This window comes from Callospermophilus lateralis, chromosome X (genome assembly GCF_048772815.1).
Source record: "Callospermophilus lateralis isolate mCalLat2 chromosome X, mCalLat2.hap1, whole genome shotgun sequence".
NCBI classification, from domain to species: domain Eukaryota; kingdom Metazoa; phylum Chordata; class Mammalia; order Rodentia; family Sciuridae; genus Callospermophilus; species Callospermophilus lateralis.
Genome location: NC_135325.1, coordinates 18642661 through 18658474, shown reverse-complemented (window position 1 = coordinate 18658474; position 15814 = coordinate 18642661). Strand labels below are relative to the sequence as shown.

The 15814-nt window shown below is 36.2% G+C and overlaps 1 protein-coding gene across 9 annotated transcripts in view; it reads left to right on the top strand.

Annotated features, from left to right (window-relative positions):
* Positions 1-15814, top strand: part of Dmd (dystrophin) — a 2011337-nt gene that overhangs the window by 1968996 nt on the left and 26527 nt on the right. For all 9 annotated transcript variants that reach the window (XM_077107047.1, XM_077107046.1, XM_077107045.1 and 6 more), the window contains 2 exons: positions 12112-12355; positions 13156-13279. In XM_077107047.1, coding sequence (XP_076963162.1) covers positions 12112-12355; positions 13156-13279 — 368 coding nt within the window. The remainder of the gene's footprint in view (positions 1-12111; positions 12356-13155; positions 13280-15814) is intronic.

The window sequence follows — 15814 nt, the reverse complement described above, 5'->3', positions numbered from 1 at the left end:
AAAGTATAAGTTTAAAAGATATGTAGCTAGAATATGGTTCTGTGTAATATCACCACTGAAAGAAGCTGGTTCCCTTCCTGGTACTGAATTTGTTTTTGTTTTAATTTTCTGGTATTGAAATTTTAAAGGAGATGAATGGTCAATGTTATCAACCTTGTGTGGCTTGGTGCTTAGCAAGTTCCAGTTCATAGAGCCCATGGCTAATAGACTTGTCCAGGGGAATGTTGAAAAGACAGGTGTGGAGTTTTAAAAGAGAAGTCTGGATTGGGGAGCAATGAATTGTGGGGGCAGGTAGTCAGGGGCTTAAAGGAGGTTGAAGCCTGGGGAGAATATAACATCCTTCTAGGAAAAGACTATGTGTTGAAAGAAGACCAAGGACCTCTTTGTATACTTGATTGTAATTGGGTATGCCCACTTACTTCTCTGTGAGCAGCCCCATTTAGAAATGCTTTCCTGGTGTGTTTTACTTTCGTAAATGGTTTCTGCAGATGGCTGACCATATCCATTTTATTTTTTTAATATCTCAATAATTAAAAGATGACCTTTTTCCATGTCTCCAAATTCTGGATTATTTCATGGTGTGATATCACTATAGGTCTTAAGTGAATCTATGTTTTTCTATAATATCCTAATAAATCAAGGTAATAATTTCAAAAATGGAAATGACCTGTATTTTCAGCTTTAGCAGTAAGCATGAGTCATTTTACATTTGTGTGAAGTCCGTTATCATGGTGGAACTAAACTGTATCCCACACACTGAAATGTGAGATCTTCAAGAGTAAAGGACAGTGTCTCAAATCATTATCTCCACAGTTCTGACTCCATAGATATGTTGTGTAAATGGGTAGATGACTGCCTTTTGGAGTTTTCCTTTTGCCCTGTGAATTTGGGGCTCCTTGTTTTTCTCATTTCTTATCTTATTATTCTGTTATTAATCTTTCCCCAATTTCCTTAAAATATCTGTCAGGGTTGTTATATCATTTTCTATTAAACTGAAAACATCTAAATTGTGTGTACCAGACTCACACATTCTACAGGTTTATATTGGGGCTCTTTTTTAAACTCATCACCTGAAAATGTTAAGTGTCTGTGTAAATGATTCTGTAAGCATATGCACAGCATTTTTCTTTTATGTCAGGGTTCAAAGCCTGATTCCTCCATAGTAAGAGAGAGAACATTAGAAGATTGAATTCAGAACTTCACTTTTTGGTGGTGGTGGTGTTGTTTTGGTACTGGGGATTGAACTCGGGGACATTCAACCACTGAGCCATATCTCCAGTCCCATTTTGCATTTTATTTAGAGACAGGGTCTCACTGAGTTGCTTAGTGCCTTGCTAAGTTGCTGAGGCTGGCTTGGAACTCACAATCCCCCTTCCTCATCCTCCCCAGCCACTGGGATTACAAGTGTGCACCACCACTCCCGGCTGTTGTTGGGTTTTTGACTTTGTTTTAGATTTTGGTTTTGTTTTGGCTTTGTTTTTGTGGTGCTGGGGATCTAACCTAGAGGCTTCTACCACTGAGTTACATCTCTGGCTCTTTTAAAAATTTTATTCTGAGATAGAGTCTCACTAAATTATTAAGGATGGCCTGGAACTTGGGATCCTCTTGATTAAGTAGCTGGGATTACAGGCACGCACCACTGCACCCAGCTAGAAATTGGTTTGTTTGTTTTTTATAAGAACTTTATTGAGATACAGTTCACATGCTATATAATTCACTAGTGATTAGAATATTTGCTGGAGTTGCACAGCCACCATCACACAGTTTTAGGATAGTTTCCTCACCCCAAAAGAACACATGGGGGGAGGGGCTAGGGATATAGCTCAGTTGGTAGAGTGCTTGACTAGCATGTATAAGGCCCTGGGTTAAATCCCCAAAACCACCACCAAAAAAAAAAAAAAAAAAAAAAAAAAAGGACACACATCCAATACCTATTTTCAGTCGCTCTTTCTTTCTGCCACCCACACCCCCAGCCATAGACAATTACTAATCTCTTTTCTGTCTATATAGATTTGCTTATTCTGTACCTTTCACATAAATGGAATCATACAACATATGGTCTTTTGTGACTGACTTCTTTCATTTTACATAATGTTTTAAAGGGACATCTATGTTATAACATGTATTAGTACTTCATTCTTTCTCAATACTAAATAATGTTCCATCATATAGGTATTTGGGATTTTTAAATCTATTCATCAGTTGATGGACATTTGATTTGTTTCCATTTATTGGCTATTATTATGTGTAATGCTGCTATGAACATTTATGTATAGGTACTGGGACTTATTTGAAAGAAACAATTCTTAGTTCTTTCATTGTAATACAGGAGGTCTATAGGATCAGATATGGCAAGAATGTTTAGTAGTGCATGCCAGGAAGTGAAAAACAGGCCATCAAGTTGAATTTATTGGGAGAACTTAAGTCTGAGTCTAACTACACATCAGAGACTCAAGCTGGAATACACAAAGCTTAAAATTATGATTCTCCTAGAGGCTGTTATGGCTTTTTGCTGACCACAGACAATGGAAATTTGATATTTGGCTATATTTGTCTGAAAAAATCAAGACCCACTTTTCCCAGTGGTAATACTCCTGGGGACTAGAGTAACCCACCTCTAAAGCCTCTCCAGTCCCAGTTTGCCTTTTGAGTAGTGAAGACCGACCGTACCATTTTCATCTTGGCTTTTGTTTGTCTTCCTCATTTCCAGATACAATGGTTAGGATTTCCTATGAATTATTTTCCTCTTGTATTAAACATTATTTTTTTTTAATTTGTGTGTGTGCACGTGTATGCATGGTGCTGGGGATGGAACTCAGGGCCTCTTGCATGCTAAGCAAGTGCTGTACTACAGAATGACAGCCTTAGTCCTGAACTTTTCATTACTGCATTTATTTTGTAGGCAATAATTTGTTAGCCCCTGATTAGGAATTTATAAAAAAAACCAAATCTGAATCTGTAAGTATAAAGAAACTAAAGCCAGTTAATATAGTTGAGTTCTATCCCTTGGAATTCAAGCAAGATACAGATCTGTGAGTTGGAGCATATCCAAAAAATGGAGAATATTTAGATAATGTTAATCCTGTAGACTTGGTCTAGACATTATTCCAGCAACAATCTGTGGATATATGTATTAGTTTTGTCATCACCTCACATATTTGGTCAAATCCAAGGAAATTTCATCCTAATGATCTTAAGTCACTGATTTCATTTTGCCCAAATGCTCAGTTGTGATAAAGCACAGATTATGGGAAATATGTAATAATTCCAAAATTGAGGAGTATCTCTGAAACTGCTAGAGGCTAAAACTCAAGTTTTTAGGGCAAATTTTGAATGATGAATCACTTTCTAAGCACTGTATATGTTTATTTTTTGCTAAGATCAGTAAGTCTTAATAGATTACTTTTATTTCAGAGAATTTAAGTGCTATCTTTTGATAGGGAGTTTTCAGCATGCCTCAGTTTCCAAGTCTAAAAAGTGCAAAATATGGAAAGGAAGAAGCAAGAACAAGGAGAGTAACTGACATTTATCAAACATGTAGGATAGGCTGAGCATGGTTCTAAGTTTTACATATACAATATAGGCATATAGATCATACTGACTTATTAATCTTAATAATGGGGTTAATGCTTAAATCATTGTTGCTTAGAGTCAGCAAGGAGTAAATCAAGGTCTTTCTGAATCTAAGACCATCTTTCAAGCCCTGCTCTAATTCCCTCCTCAACCATAGGTAGTAAAAGGCATCAAAAAATGGAACATGTCAAAAAAATATGTATGATTCAGTTTTTCTCTCTATGGAACAAAGATTTTTTTTGTCTTTACATACTTTGACATCTCTTTTAAAATGCAGATATCACTGGAAGAAATCATACATTATTGTAAAAACCTAGTAAGTTTTAAATGTCTTATAAAACCTTAATACTGAGCAAATTTCAGTAGGAAAAGAGTTGGTATTAAGAGCTCTGAATGCCTGAAAGGGGGACAGTGTTAAGGGAATTAGAAACAGGAGCCTGGGGGACCTGCCATTTTTATAGTTTGCTTAAGGCAGACCTAAAATATGCATACTCTTACTTCCCACTCTGTGAGATTTCTTCTTAATTAACACTAGTAATGCCAAGGCTTATGAATGTCTTTTCCACCTAGTTTAAGGGTATTTTGACTTTGTGCTTGATAAAATTTTACAGTACAGCTTTATATATTTTTATTGTCATTGAAAAGGCTCTGTGCAATTTCCATTTTAAAAAATACATCACACTGGCAGAATAATTTGTCTTTTTTTAAGAAGCTGCTAATTTGCTAAATTTATAGTTACTGTAATAGTTCTATATGATTTACTACATTTGCCTACATCTAGATTTTGGTGAATATGATTTCATTGCTTTTAATACTGTATGAGGGTAAAGCTGGATTTCTTTGGGTCTATTCCTTTTAGAAGCAGACCTTTGTAGTTGTTCTATTTTACAAAATAGACCCTGTGTATGCTCATGATTTGGTATACAGCTTAATGTATAATATTGGTCACTGCAAAATGATCTTCATTTCTTTATTCTAAAAATATCCTTATTCAACTATAATTACACCTGTTAGGGTAGTTCCATTTAAAGAGTAGATGGTGCACATTGAAATCACTTGACCTGTGTATATTAATAGAAATTACCGGAAGAATACTACTAGTTATGACCGCCAGAGGGGTGCTTATAGTTATTGCTGCAGGGTCCAGGCACTTTTCACACTTTCCTCAAGTGGAGGGAAGGCAATAAGCTTTGCCAATTTGATTCATCTCCTCTATGTATTAGTTGGTTAGGAAATTTTCTTTTTTTTTTTTTTTTGTACTGGGGATTAAACTCAGGGGCACTCGACCTGAGCCACACCCCCAGCCCTATTTTGTATTTTATTTAGAGACGAGGTCTCACCGAGTTCCTTAGTACCTTGATTTTGCTGGGGCTAGCTTTGAACTCATGATCCTACTGTCTAAGTCTCTCAAGCTGCTGTGAATACAGGTGTGTGCCACCATGCCCAGCAGGAAATTTTTTTAATGTAAATTTATGTCGTCTGAACAACCAAATTTATATATTTTGTGATATAAAATTAATAAATCATATATATGTAGTTGTAGAATGCAAATATTTTGAACTATATAGAGAATAAGAAATTAATAATGGAAAGAGAACTTTTTTTAGGATGACTGACTACAGGAAGAAATTGTAGTGACAGAAGCCATGTGGCATGAATTTGAATTAGTATTCTTTAGGGAACTACCAGAGAAATATAATTTACAAGATAATCAAGAATGTAAATAGATTCTCTGTGGAGTTGTTGCCTGATTCCTTACATATATTTATCTGGATTGAAATGACTCCATGGCTACATCTTAACAGTTGGAGAATTAGTAAGAGAGAGATGTACAATGTCAGGAAAAGCAAAATATACATTAACAACAATACAAATTGACAGGCGACTGTTAAAATGAGTGAATTGTGTACATGTGGTAAAATTCACCTTGCAGCAACTTACCTTGGAACAGTGGAGTCGTATCAATCATTTATGGAAATGAGCTCCCCTACATGCCTTACAAATACTGTGTTTTAAAAAATCCACATTTTTACATACTTTAGAAGGTACTTGCATAGATGTTCTTAAATATAAGAAAATAGTTTAATTCATAAGGGCTAAATAGCTCCATATCCCAACCCCTAACAAAAATATGTCTCAACACAGCTCTGTGACCAGAACTGCATTTATTAGAAAATGTTTAAGAAAAGTTATCTGGACTTCAACCCATTGTGCATCATTTCTTCTTGATATTCTTCATGAACTTTTGTAAATACCTTCAAAGACTCAAAGAACTTAGTGTTTTGTTTGGTTATTGGCTAAGATACCTCTTTTGAGCCACTTCTGACTTTAGAACATTTGGCATGACAGCTTATTCTTCCCCAGGGTCTCAGGAGGGAAAACTAGTCCCTCATAATCAAGTTTGTTATTGATTTTACTAGGTGGGTTTGTGTGTGTGTGTGTGTGTGTGTGTGTGTGTGTGTGTGTGTGTTTTTGCTGGGGATTAAACCCAGGGCCTCAAGCACTCTATCAACTGAGCTATATCCCCAGCCCCAAGGTGGCTTATGTTTTGTCTCATGTCTGTTAAGGAGAATTGTACCTGTTTGACTCATTTAATCCTGCCCTAGCAAATTGAGGTCTGAATGAATACTAAGGAAACTGTAACTACATATATATGTCTATAAAATCAATGTGGCCTGATGGCCTCTGATTAAGATAAGATTAGCTCTTGCTTGAAGGCATCTTTCTCTGCTCCAACCATTTATTTAGTATAGATAATATGTGGAGTGAACAATGAAAAACATCCAGCTGGGTTTTACTAGAAATGAAGGTTGAGGGGGGTGCAGAGCAGGGAGCAGAACAAGTCATAGTGAGCAATGAGTGAGCTAAGTTTGTAGACTTTCAGCTCCTGCTTTCGTCATAGGGATTAAAATTCTCCCTACAAGATTACTATTTGAAATCAGAGCCCTACAAAAACATACCTGGAGAGATATATACCCATACACATTTGAACATGAGCAAGAATAATTTAGACTACTGTGGGGACTACAACTTGTATACAGCCATGGACCTTATAAATAGAGCCTGGGGAAGAGTCAAGAGTGCAATAGGTAGGAGAGCAACGTAGCCTTGAGTCCAGGATCTGAACCAATCTGCCTTAGTGTCTAGTGATGGAATTAGTGACATCACCATACATCTCAACATAGAAGCTGCAAACTACCAATACAAAATCTGCTTCTATACAATACACTCCTGAGTAGTGGGTGAGTGCAGTCACCAAACAATTTGATACAGAGAATTTATAAAGGATCATAGATACAACATCCCTTTCAAAATGTGTCTCCAAACCAGTATCCAAAGTACTAAGGAAATAAGGTAGCTCCCTACCCCTCAAAAATTCATCAAAAGATGAATTAAGGTTATATGAAAATAAAATGATAAAACACTATGAACAAAGATCATTCCAGTGCATTCAGTATGTTCAAGAGACTAAGTTAGGGAGTGTCGTTAACTAAAGTAACAAGAAACTTTGCAAATAAAACTAATCATTGACGTTTCTGAACTCTCAAATTCCTGCCAAAATTCAGGCAAATGAGGGAATTAGAAGAAGGATGCTGAGGACCTTCTATCCATAGCACTAAGAGAAACAGATGAGAAATTTAAATGAGCAATTAAGAGAAATGGAGAATTGACCACAACACTCTAAAGTGAACTTCACTATGTATATTTTAGAGGTTCATTTTGCAGTATATTTGAGGGCTTTCAGAAGAAGAGAATGGAGGAAATGGCAGGCAATATTTGAAGCTATAATAGCTAGGAATCGTCCAGAATTGAAGAAGGATGTGAGTCTTTAAGGAAATGGTCTCCCAAGAGAAATTTCAAACATCTGGGAAGGAAAGAAAGGCCTACATGGAGCAATTGGTATTCTTTACAGCACAGCTTTGAGAAGCCCTAGCTGATTATAATGAGCCTTTTCTGTTTTTCATTGGAAAACACAAAAACAGAAATGTAATGTGTTGTATATACTAAGCCATGTTTCCTGAACAAAGACACTTACAAATGACTCCTAAAAGGAGAACCTTGTGGACAACAAGGCATGCAGAATCAAGATACCCAGGAAGATCTCTCTAGAAAAGGTAGTCTTATGTCAGTACCTTTGTGAAAAATAGGTAGGAAGACAGTGATTGCTTGTTGTACTATCTGAAATTCATGTTTAAAGACAGTATTTTCAAAAGAAACATCATGAATGACCCAATCTAGTAGAAAGGAAAACTTTGAATATTATTCTATGGAAAAAATGTCAGAGGTGGGCATGGTGGTGCAGACTTGGGAGGCTGAAACAGGAAGATCACAAATTCAAGGCCAGCTTGGACAACTTAGCAATACTCTGTCTCAAATTAAAAATGGTTAGGGATGTAGGTCAGTGGTAGAGTGCCCCTGGATTCAGTTCCCAGAACTGGGGAGCAGGGGTGTCAGTTGGAACATTTCAATAAGGATAGTATTCTTTTAGTGAATAATTGCAAAGTGGGGAGGGGACAGAAGGCCATTCCTATGGAATGAGACCCTGTGAACATTGGATGCTGCTTCAAGTTCACAGAAACACTTAGATGATGCTCTGTTAAGGGGTCAGAAAATAGATATAATTAATGCAGACAGCTACATACATTGATTCAGACCCAGAAGGTCAGTGTGCAGAATCTAGTAAGGTAAACTTGTTTTGATAAAGCTCTTTTTATCATTGTTTTGTCAAAACAGATTGCTATGAAAGAAACTGTACAAACAATTATCCTTGAAGATTGATAGCAATAGGATTTCAATTAGCACAGATTGGAGATTCTGTTCTTGTAGATGAAAATGATCATACATTGATCATACATTGATTTTCTTTGACTTTAAATAAATTCCTGGAAAGCTTGTAATAGTAGATACAGGGTAGGACTAAAAACAACAACAAACCAATAGTATATTGGATTTTGTGTCTGCTTCCTTGTGGGCATCTAGAAGTTTCAAACTGAGCATTTTGGAAGACATGTCATCCCCTGTAGAATGTTCCTTCCAGATACGGAACAATAGAAAATATTTCCCTAGCCAGTCATGGTGGTGCATATCTGCAATCCCAGGGACTCAAGAGGCTGAGGCAGGAGGATTGCAAGTTCGAGGCCAGCCTCAGCAACTTAGCAAGACCCTAAGTAATATAGTGAGACACTGTCTCAAAATTAAAAGGTCTGGGGATGTAACTCAGTGGTAAAGCACCCTTGGGTTTAATCCCTAGTACCCCCAAATTTCCTCAATATGAAACCAGGTCATGGGATTATTTTATTTTCTCAGACTGGACAATGGGAAAAGTTTTCTTACCACTTATATTTTCTGTCTTTTCTCATAGATAACATATCTCCATGTTTGTAGGTAGGAGTTTCTCTAACCTGATGAAATGTCATTTATGAAAAACTGAAACATGCCATCTTATTTGGTACTTGTTATAACTGGAAAAAAGATTTGAATAGCTCTAATCAGTCATTTTTGATTCTCTGAATCCTAAAGCATTTGGAACCATTGCATATGCTAATATTCTTTATATTTCTTTGGACATCAATTGAGTATGACGAAAAGAAAGTGGATAGCCATAGAAATACTTACATGAAATAAAATGCATGGAAATAACATTATTTGGAACAAAAAGGTATATTACATAAAAAATAAGCCAAGAACAATCAAGGTCTTCTATGAATCTAATGTCATAGGCATCAAAATAAGTGTCAACAGAACTAAAAGAGATACTGTAACAAATCCATCATATTCAACAGTCCTCTAAGAAAAATTGATAACTACAAAGAATCAAAAAATCCCAATAGTGTAGACTATTTGAATAACAAATTTAGCATAATCTATGTATTTTGAAATTCTGCCTTTCAGAGAGGAAAATATATGTATTCTTAAGTACTCAATGGATACATTTTCCAAAGTGACTATGGACTAGATCACAAAAAGAAGCTTTGCAAAATTTCAGAGTATCAGTATCATACAGGTAGTCTCTGATTAAAATGCAAATTAATTAGAAATGTACACTGAAAACATGTTTGGAAATATAAAAACTACACTCAAATGACAACAGATTAACTTAAAAGATGGCAATAACGATTACAAAATATAATTAAAAAAACAAAAGTAAATATTTCCAAACTTTTGGTCTACCTTTAAAGTGCTACCAAGAAGCAAATTTGTAATTCTAAATGTATTTATTTTAAAGAGTAAAGATAGCTGGGTGTGGTGGTTCATGTCTTCAATTCCAGAAGCTCAGGAAGCTGAGGCAGGAGGCTCTCGAGTTCAAAGCCATCCTCAGTAACTAAGCAAGGCCCTGAGCAACTTAGTGAGACATTGTCTTTAAATAAAATAAAAAGGGCTGGGGATGTGGCTCTGTGGTTAAGTGTCCTTGGGTTCAATTCCAGATACAAAAAAAGGTAAAGATTAAAAAATAAACAATTTAAGCATTCAACATGAAAAACAAAAGGAAAAAAGTCCAGTAAAATACAAAAAAAAAAAATGATTATTGGACAAAAAAGAAACCAGAATAAATGAGGAACTCTTCCACCTTTCTGGGTGTAAAGACTTGATAATATGAACTCAGTTCTTCCCAGTTTATTCTATAAATTCAGTATGATTTAAGTCCAAAATTTCAACAAGAGTTTTTGTGAAATATGAAAATTAGATACTAAAATCATAGGGAAGATCAAAGATATCAGCATAGCCAAGACAATTTTAATGAAGAACAAAGTGGGGATGGGAGAGGCTAACAGACACCAACTGATTTAAAACATCACAGACCAATAGAATAGCATTGAGAACTCAGAAGCACAACTGTATATTTATGCACACTTGATATATTGCAGAGGCACTGTTAAAATTGGAGGGGGAAATGAGGGCAAATGAATGAGATTTTTGGCTCAATTCTTTATCTATAGGCAGAAAGCAAACTTAGATCACATGTTGATACTAAGCACAAAAATAGATTCTGGGAAACTCAAAGACCTCAATGTGAAAAACAAAATTTAGACTAAAATGTAGGTGTAAGGAAGGTTTTCTTAAATAAAACTTAAAAAGCAGGAAACATGGAGAAATATGGTGAAACTTAATTATTTTGTACTGTAGGATGCCATGAACAAAGTTAATCTACACCAAGAGAAGGGCAGGAGATAATATTTGCTGTGCACGTAACTAATAGAGGATATGCATGTAGAATATATCAAGAACTTTAATAAGAAAAGACAATCCAGTGGGAAAATGGGTAAAGGAAACATGAAAATCTAGTTAACATGAAAGAAATTCATCCTTTAGTAATCAGGGATGTGCAAATTAAAATCTATCCATCAGATTGCCCCCAAACATGAATGTCTGATGATACCAAGCTTTTGAGGAGAATATAGCCATATGGAAAACCCCATTCACTACTGGAGAGAGAGTAAATTGGTAAAACCACTTAGAAGAACATTTTGGTGATACGTAGCAATGCTGAAGATACTGCTAGGAACCAACTATTCTACATCAAGATGTATTCTGTGTAGAATCTCTTAAACAGGTATCCAAAAAGACAGGTATAAGGAAGTTCATTGCTTCATGATTTGTAATAGTGGAAAGTTGGAAACAACCGAATTGCCCACGGACAGGAGAATGTTGTTAGCATATTCAAGCAACAGAATAATACCTTACAGCAATAAAATAACAAACTGTATATCAGCGTGGATAAATCTCCAAAACGGTGTTGAAGGCAAAATCAACTCTTAGAATGGTATGTACATTCTTAAGCATGAAGTTCTTAAATGTAAAATTTAAGAACATGCAAAATAATGATGTTAGAGATTGAATCACATGAAATGGGCGTTTTGTAGGTTAAAAAACAAACAGGTGAATATCAGAATCTTTAAGTTCAACATAATATTTGTGGATACATCCATGGTAATGATGGACATGGAATTCATATGGCATTAACTTCTTGGGAGCAATGGTGAGGAGGCAGTGGTATGGTACTGGGGGTACATGGCGGGGGGGAGCTTCAGCTTTAGTTGTCATATTTAATTTCTTCAAAAAAATTTTTGAAGAAAATATGGCAAATGTTAAATTGATTGAAGCAGGGTGGTGGGCACATGGATATACTTTTTCTGTATTCTTATACATTTCTGTTGAAAATGTTTGATTTTTTTTTAAGCAAACCAAAGTATAGATAGGGGCATAAAAATTTAATCTCATTATAAAGAAATACTTGCAAAATGATTACAGTTTTTGCTGCTTACTTGTCTGAACATAGCACTCATGAGACTTTTAGTATAACATAAAAAATTGAAAAGCATCGCCCCTTCCACACTAGTCAAAAGCTTCAAATTTTATTTTGTTCCTTCAGCATTGGTAAGATCATCATCTCAAACACCATTCATTAGTGCCTCTCTTTTGCTTGCTCTTGTTTGGTGGTGGTCAGATTCTATCTGCCATGTTCTAGGAAATCTGGTGATGATATTCAGTTTTCTTTCTTTTTTTCCTTCCCTCCTTTTTTTTATATGATGCCAACAGGAATCTGCAAGCAGAATATGATCGTCTAAAGCAACAACATGAACATAAAGGCCTGTCCCCACTGCCGTCTCCTCCAGAAATGATGCCCACCTCTCCACAGAGTCCTCGGGATGCTGAGCTCATTGCTGAGGCCAAGCTACTGCGTCAACACAAAGGCCGCCTGGAAGCCAGGATGCAAATCCTGGAAGATCACAATAAACAGCTGGAGTCACAGTTACACAGGCTGAGGCAGCTGCTGGAGCAAGTGAGACCCATATCTCTCTAATATGAGATATTTGCAAACATTCATTTTTTCCCCTCTTAAGCAAAACTAAAAAACAGAACTCAGAGTTCTTGTAAGTATAAGCATCAATTCTTTAGTGCTTAGAATGTGCCCAGCAAAATGCTAGGTGTCGAAGGATATAAAAAGGGGAAAACAAGTGTGCATTTTTTATATAAGATGTTTCCTGCCAAAATGTTTTTTATTAGACCAATTTGAAAGGCATCTTTGAAAAAAACAATTCCAAAATTTACCTCTTGAAATGGAACTCTCTTCTTTGAAATTAGTTATAGTTTCTAATATACCTTTGGACTTTTCTTCTGATCCTTAATACATAAATTTTTAAGCTTCCATTAAAAACCTAATAAGTTACTGCACTATCACAGACTTCGTCCAGACATGGTTCTGGCTTTTGAGAATTTTAAATTCTCTGTTGTATTTCTTAATACTTCCCCCAAATATGAATTTTCCATTGCATTATTAAGATCTTGTGTGGTCTCAGCATTCTCACATAGCTTTCCAAATATTTTGGTCTTTTAGTCTAATGATAAATATCTTGCTCTACTGAACCCCTATTTTTTTCCTCATTTTTTATGAAGGGGCACAGTTGAGATACAAAGATAAAATCCACAGATTAGATCAACAGTAAAATATCCCAAATTCAATAACCTTTGGGAGATTTCTAAGTAAAATGGGTCAAAATTCCTGGTCCTGAGTTCAGTAACATTTTATTTTATATATTCAGTTATTATTAAAAAAATTCTGTTTTCTTTTTGATGCCTTAGCCCCAGGCAGAGGCCAAGGTGAATGGTACCACAGTATCTTCTCCTTCGACCTCTCTACAGAGGTCAGATAGCAGTCAGCCTATGCTGCTCCGAGTGGTTGGCAGTCAAACTTCAGAATCTATGGGTAAGTATCTTAACTACTCCTAGATTTTGTTATCTCTTAAGATCTGGGAGTGGTGAAATGTTTGCAAATAATTCAAATCATTAGCTAGATTATCTAACATTTCTGGATGGGGAATTTTCACAAGTGCCTTAAGGGATGTGATGATCCTAGTCTTCAAAGAACTAGCCTTCAATTATTCAGGACAAGCAGGGGAGCATTACAATTTATTCATTTTGGAGACCAGGGAATGCTTTATGACCAGTTGATATTTTTAAAGGGTTCTAAAAAATTGATTAGTGTGTCAATCAGCGTTTTACCACCATGACAAAAATACCCAACAAGAATAACTTAGAGAAGGAAAAACTTAATTTGGGGCTTATGCTTTCAGAGGTATCAGTTCATGGTTGGCCAGTTCTACTTATCTGAGCCTGAGGTAAACCAGAACATCATAGCAGAAGAAAACTGCACAGTTTATAGCAGCTGGGAAGCAGAGAGAGAGAGAGGTGCTAAGGACAAAATATAAACCAAGCTGGGCACGGTGGTGCACACCTGTAATCCCAGCTACTCGGGAGGCTGAGGCAGGAGGATCGGGAGTTCAAAGCCAGCCTCAGCAATTTAGCAAGGCACTAAGCAACTCAGTGAGACCTTGTATCTAATAAAATTAGGGCTAGGGATGTGGCTCAGTGTTAAATGCCCCTGAGTTCAATCTCTGGTACCCAAAAAGAAAATATATATATCTCTCACAAAGGCATGCCACCAATTACCTATTTTCTCCAGCCATGAATTACTTCCCTATAGTTACCCACCAGTACAATAGTCCTTTTAAATTGTTAATCCATCAAGTGGATTAATCTTCTGATTAGGTTATAGCTCTCATAATTTAATCATTTCACCTCTGAATACTCCTGCATTGTCTCATATATGAGCTTTCAGGGGATGCCTCACATCCAGACCATAACAAGTACTAATCAAACATACCCTGAGGTAAGAAAAGTGTAAGGGAGAGTGTGGAGATTAGGCCCAAAGGTGAGGAACTAGCCAGTAATCCAATTAAGTAGGAAAATAAGGTCCAATCAGGGAGAACAAGGAAATAAGGCTTCAAGAGAAGGCTGTAAGCTCATTATAGTGAAATGGACATTGAACTGAGGTGTTCAACTGATTTTGGTGTCAGGGAGCCACTAAAAATAACTTACCAAACTAAAAAAAGATTTAAGAAAAAAATTCTTAAAAGTTGTGTGCTGGCCCCTGTATTTGACCCAAAGTAAAACTTTTATCAATGAAAAGACCAATTAGGAGGCAGTTGCTAAGACCAAGGAATGTGAATTGTGAGTGACTGCATTTGAGCGATGTGTCTACATATGAAGTTGTTCCATGAAAATAGAATGCCCAGGGCTGGGCAACTGACTGTAAAATGTAGGGAAGGAAATAAGGGGAGAGGATGTGGGTGGCAGAAGATAGTAAAACCTGATTTTGGATATAATATTTTTGAGGAGCTATCAGGTCTTCTGTGTCATGTCCAGAAAGAAGTTTAAAATACAGGTCTATCCCATTTGTAAGAGGGCAGACTGGGGAGATTTGAGAGTGAACTCCATTAAACTGATTGCTAAAGGGTATGGGATGAGAAATAGATGGCAAATGTACTCAGATACAATGCCTTGGGGAAGATCTCTATTTGGGTGATAGGAAGCTGAAGGACTGGGGTATAGGAATATGTTCAAGGAAGGTATGATAGAAAGCTCAATGGAGGGCTAGGGTTGTGGCTCAGTGCTAGAGCATTTGCCTAGCGTGTGTGAGGCAGTGGGTTTGAGTCTCAGCACCACATATAGATAAATAAATAAAGGTCCATCAACAACTAATATCTCTCTCTCTCTCTCTCTCTCTCTCTCTCTCTCTATATATATATATATATATATATATATATATATATATATATATATGTATGTATTTTTAAAAAAAAAGCTCAATGGAAATGAGGATAACTCACAGCCTATGGGTCACTGGAAATGCACTGGCCACTTTAGAAAATATTTTCAGCCAAGAGAAGGGAAGTTGGAACTTCTGTTCTTTCAATGAAATTAAAAGTTAAATTCTTAAAAATTAGGAAAGATAGTAGATATCCTATGTGCATGATTGTATGACCAATGTAATTCTATGTCATGTACAACCAAAAGAATCAGAAGTCATATTCCATATATGTATAATATGTCAAAATACATTTGACTAACATGTATAACTAATAAAAACAAATTTTTAAAAAATGATTGAGAACTAAGGAAAATGACTACACTTTGGGGGCATTACCAGATAGGTAAAAATGAGATGAGTTTGTGGAGGAAATGGTCAGTGTGGTCTGGTGTCATTCTTCAGCAAGGTTCTCTGCCTAGGACTGATTCCTAAGAAATCTGGAATTCATGAGGCATAAACAATAAATGAAGGTCAAAATGAGCAAGGCACGTTACAGTGGTAATAAATGGCTGTGACCGGGGTTGTTAGCCAGTTGCTCATTGGTTTTTCCTGCTGTGCTAGGTTAGACAGTAGTGTTTTATGAACATCACG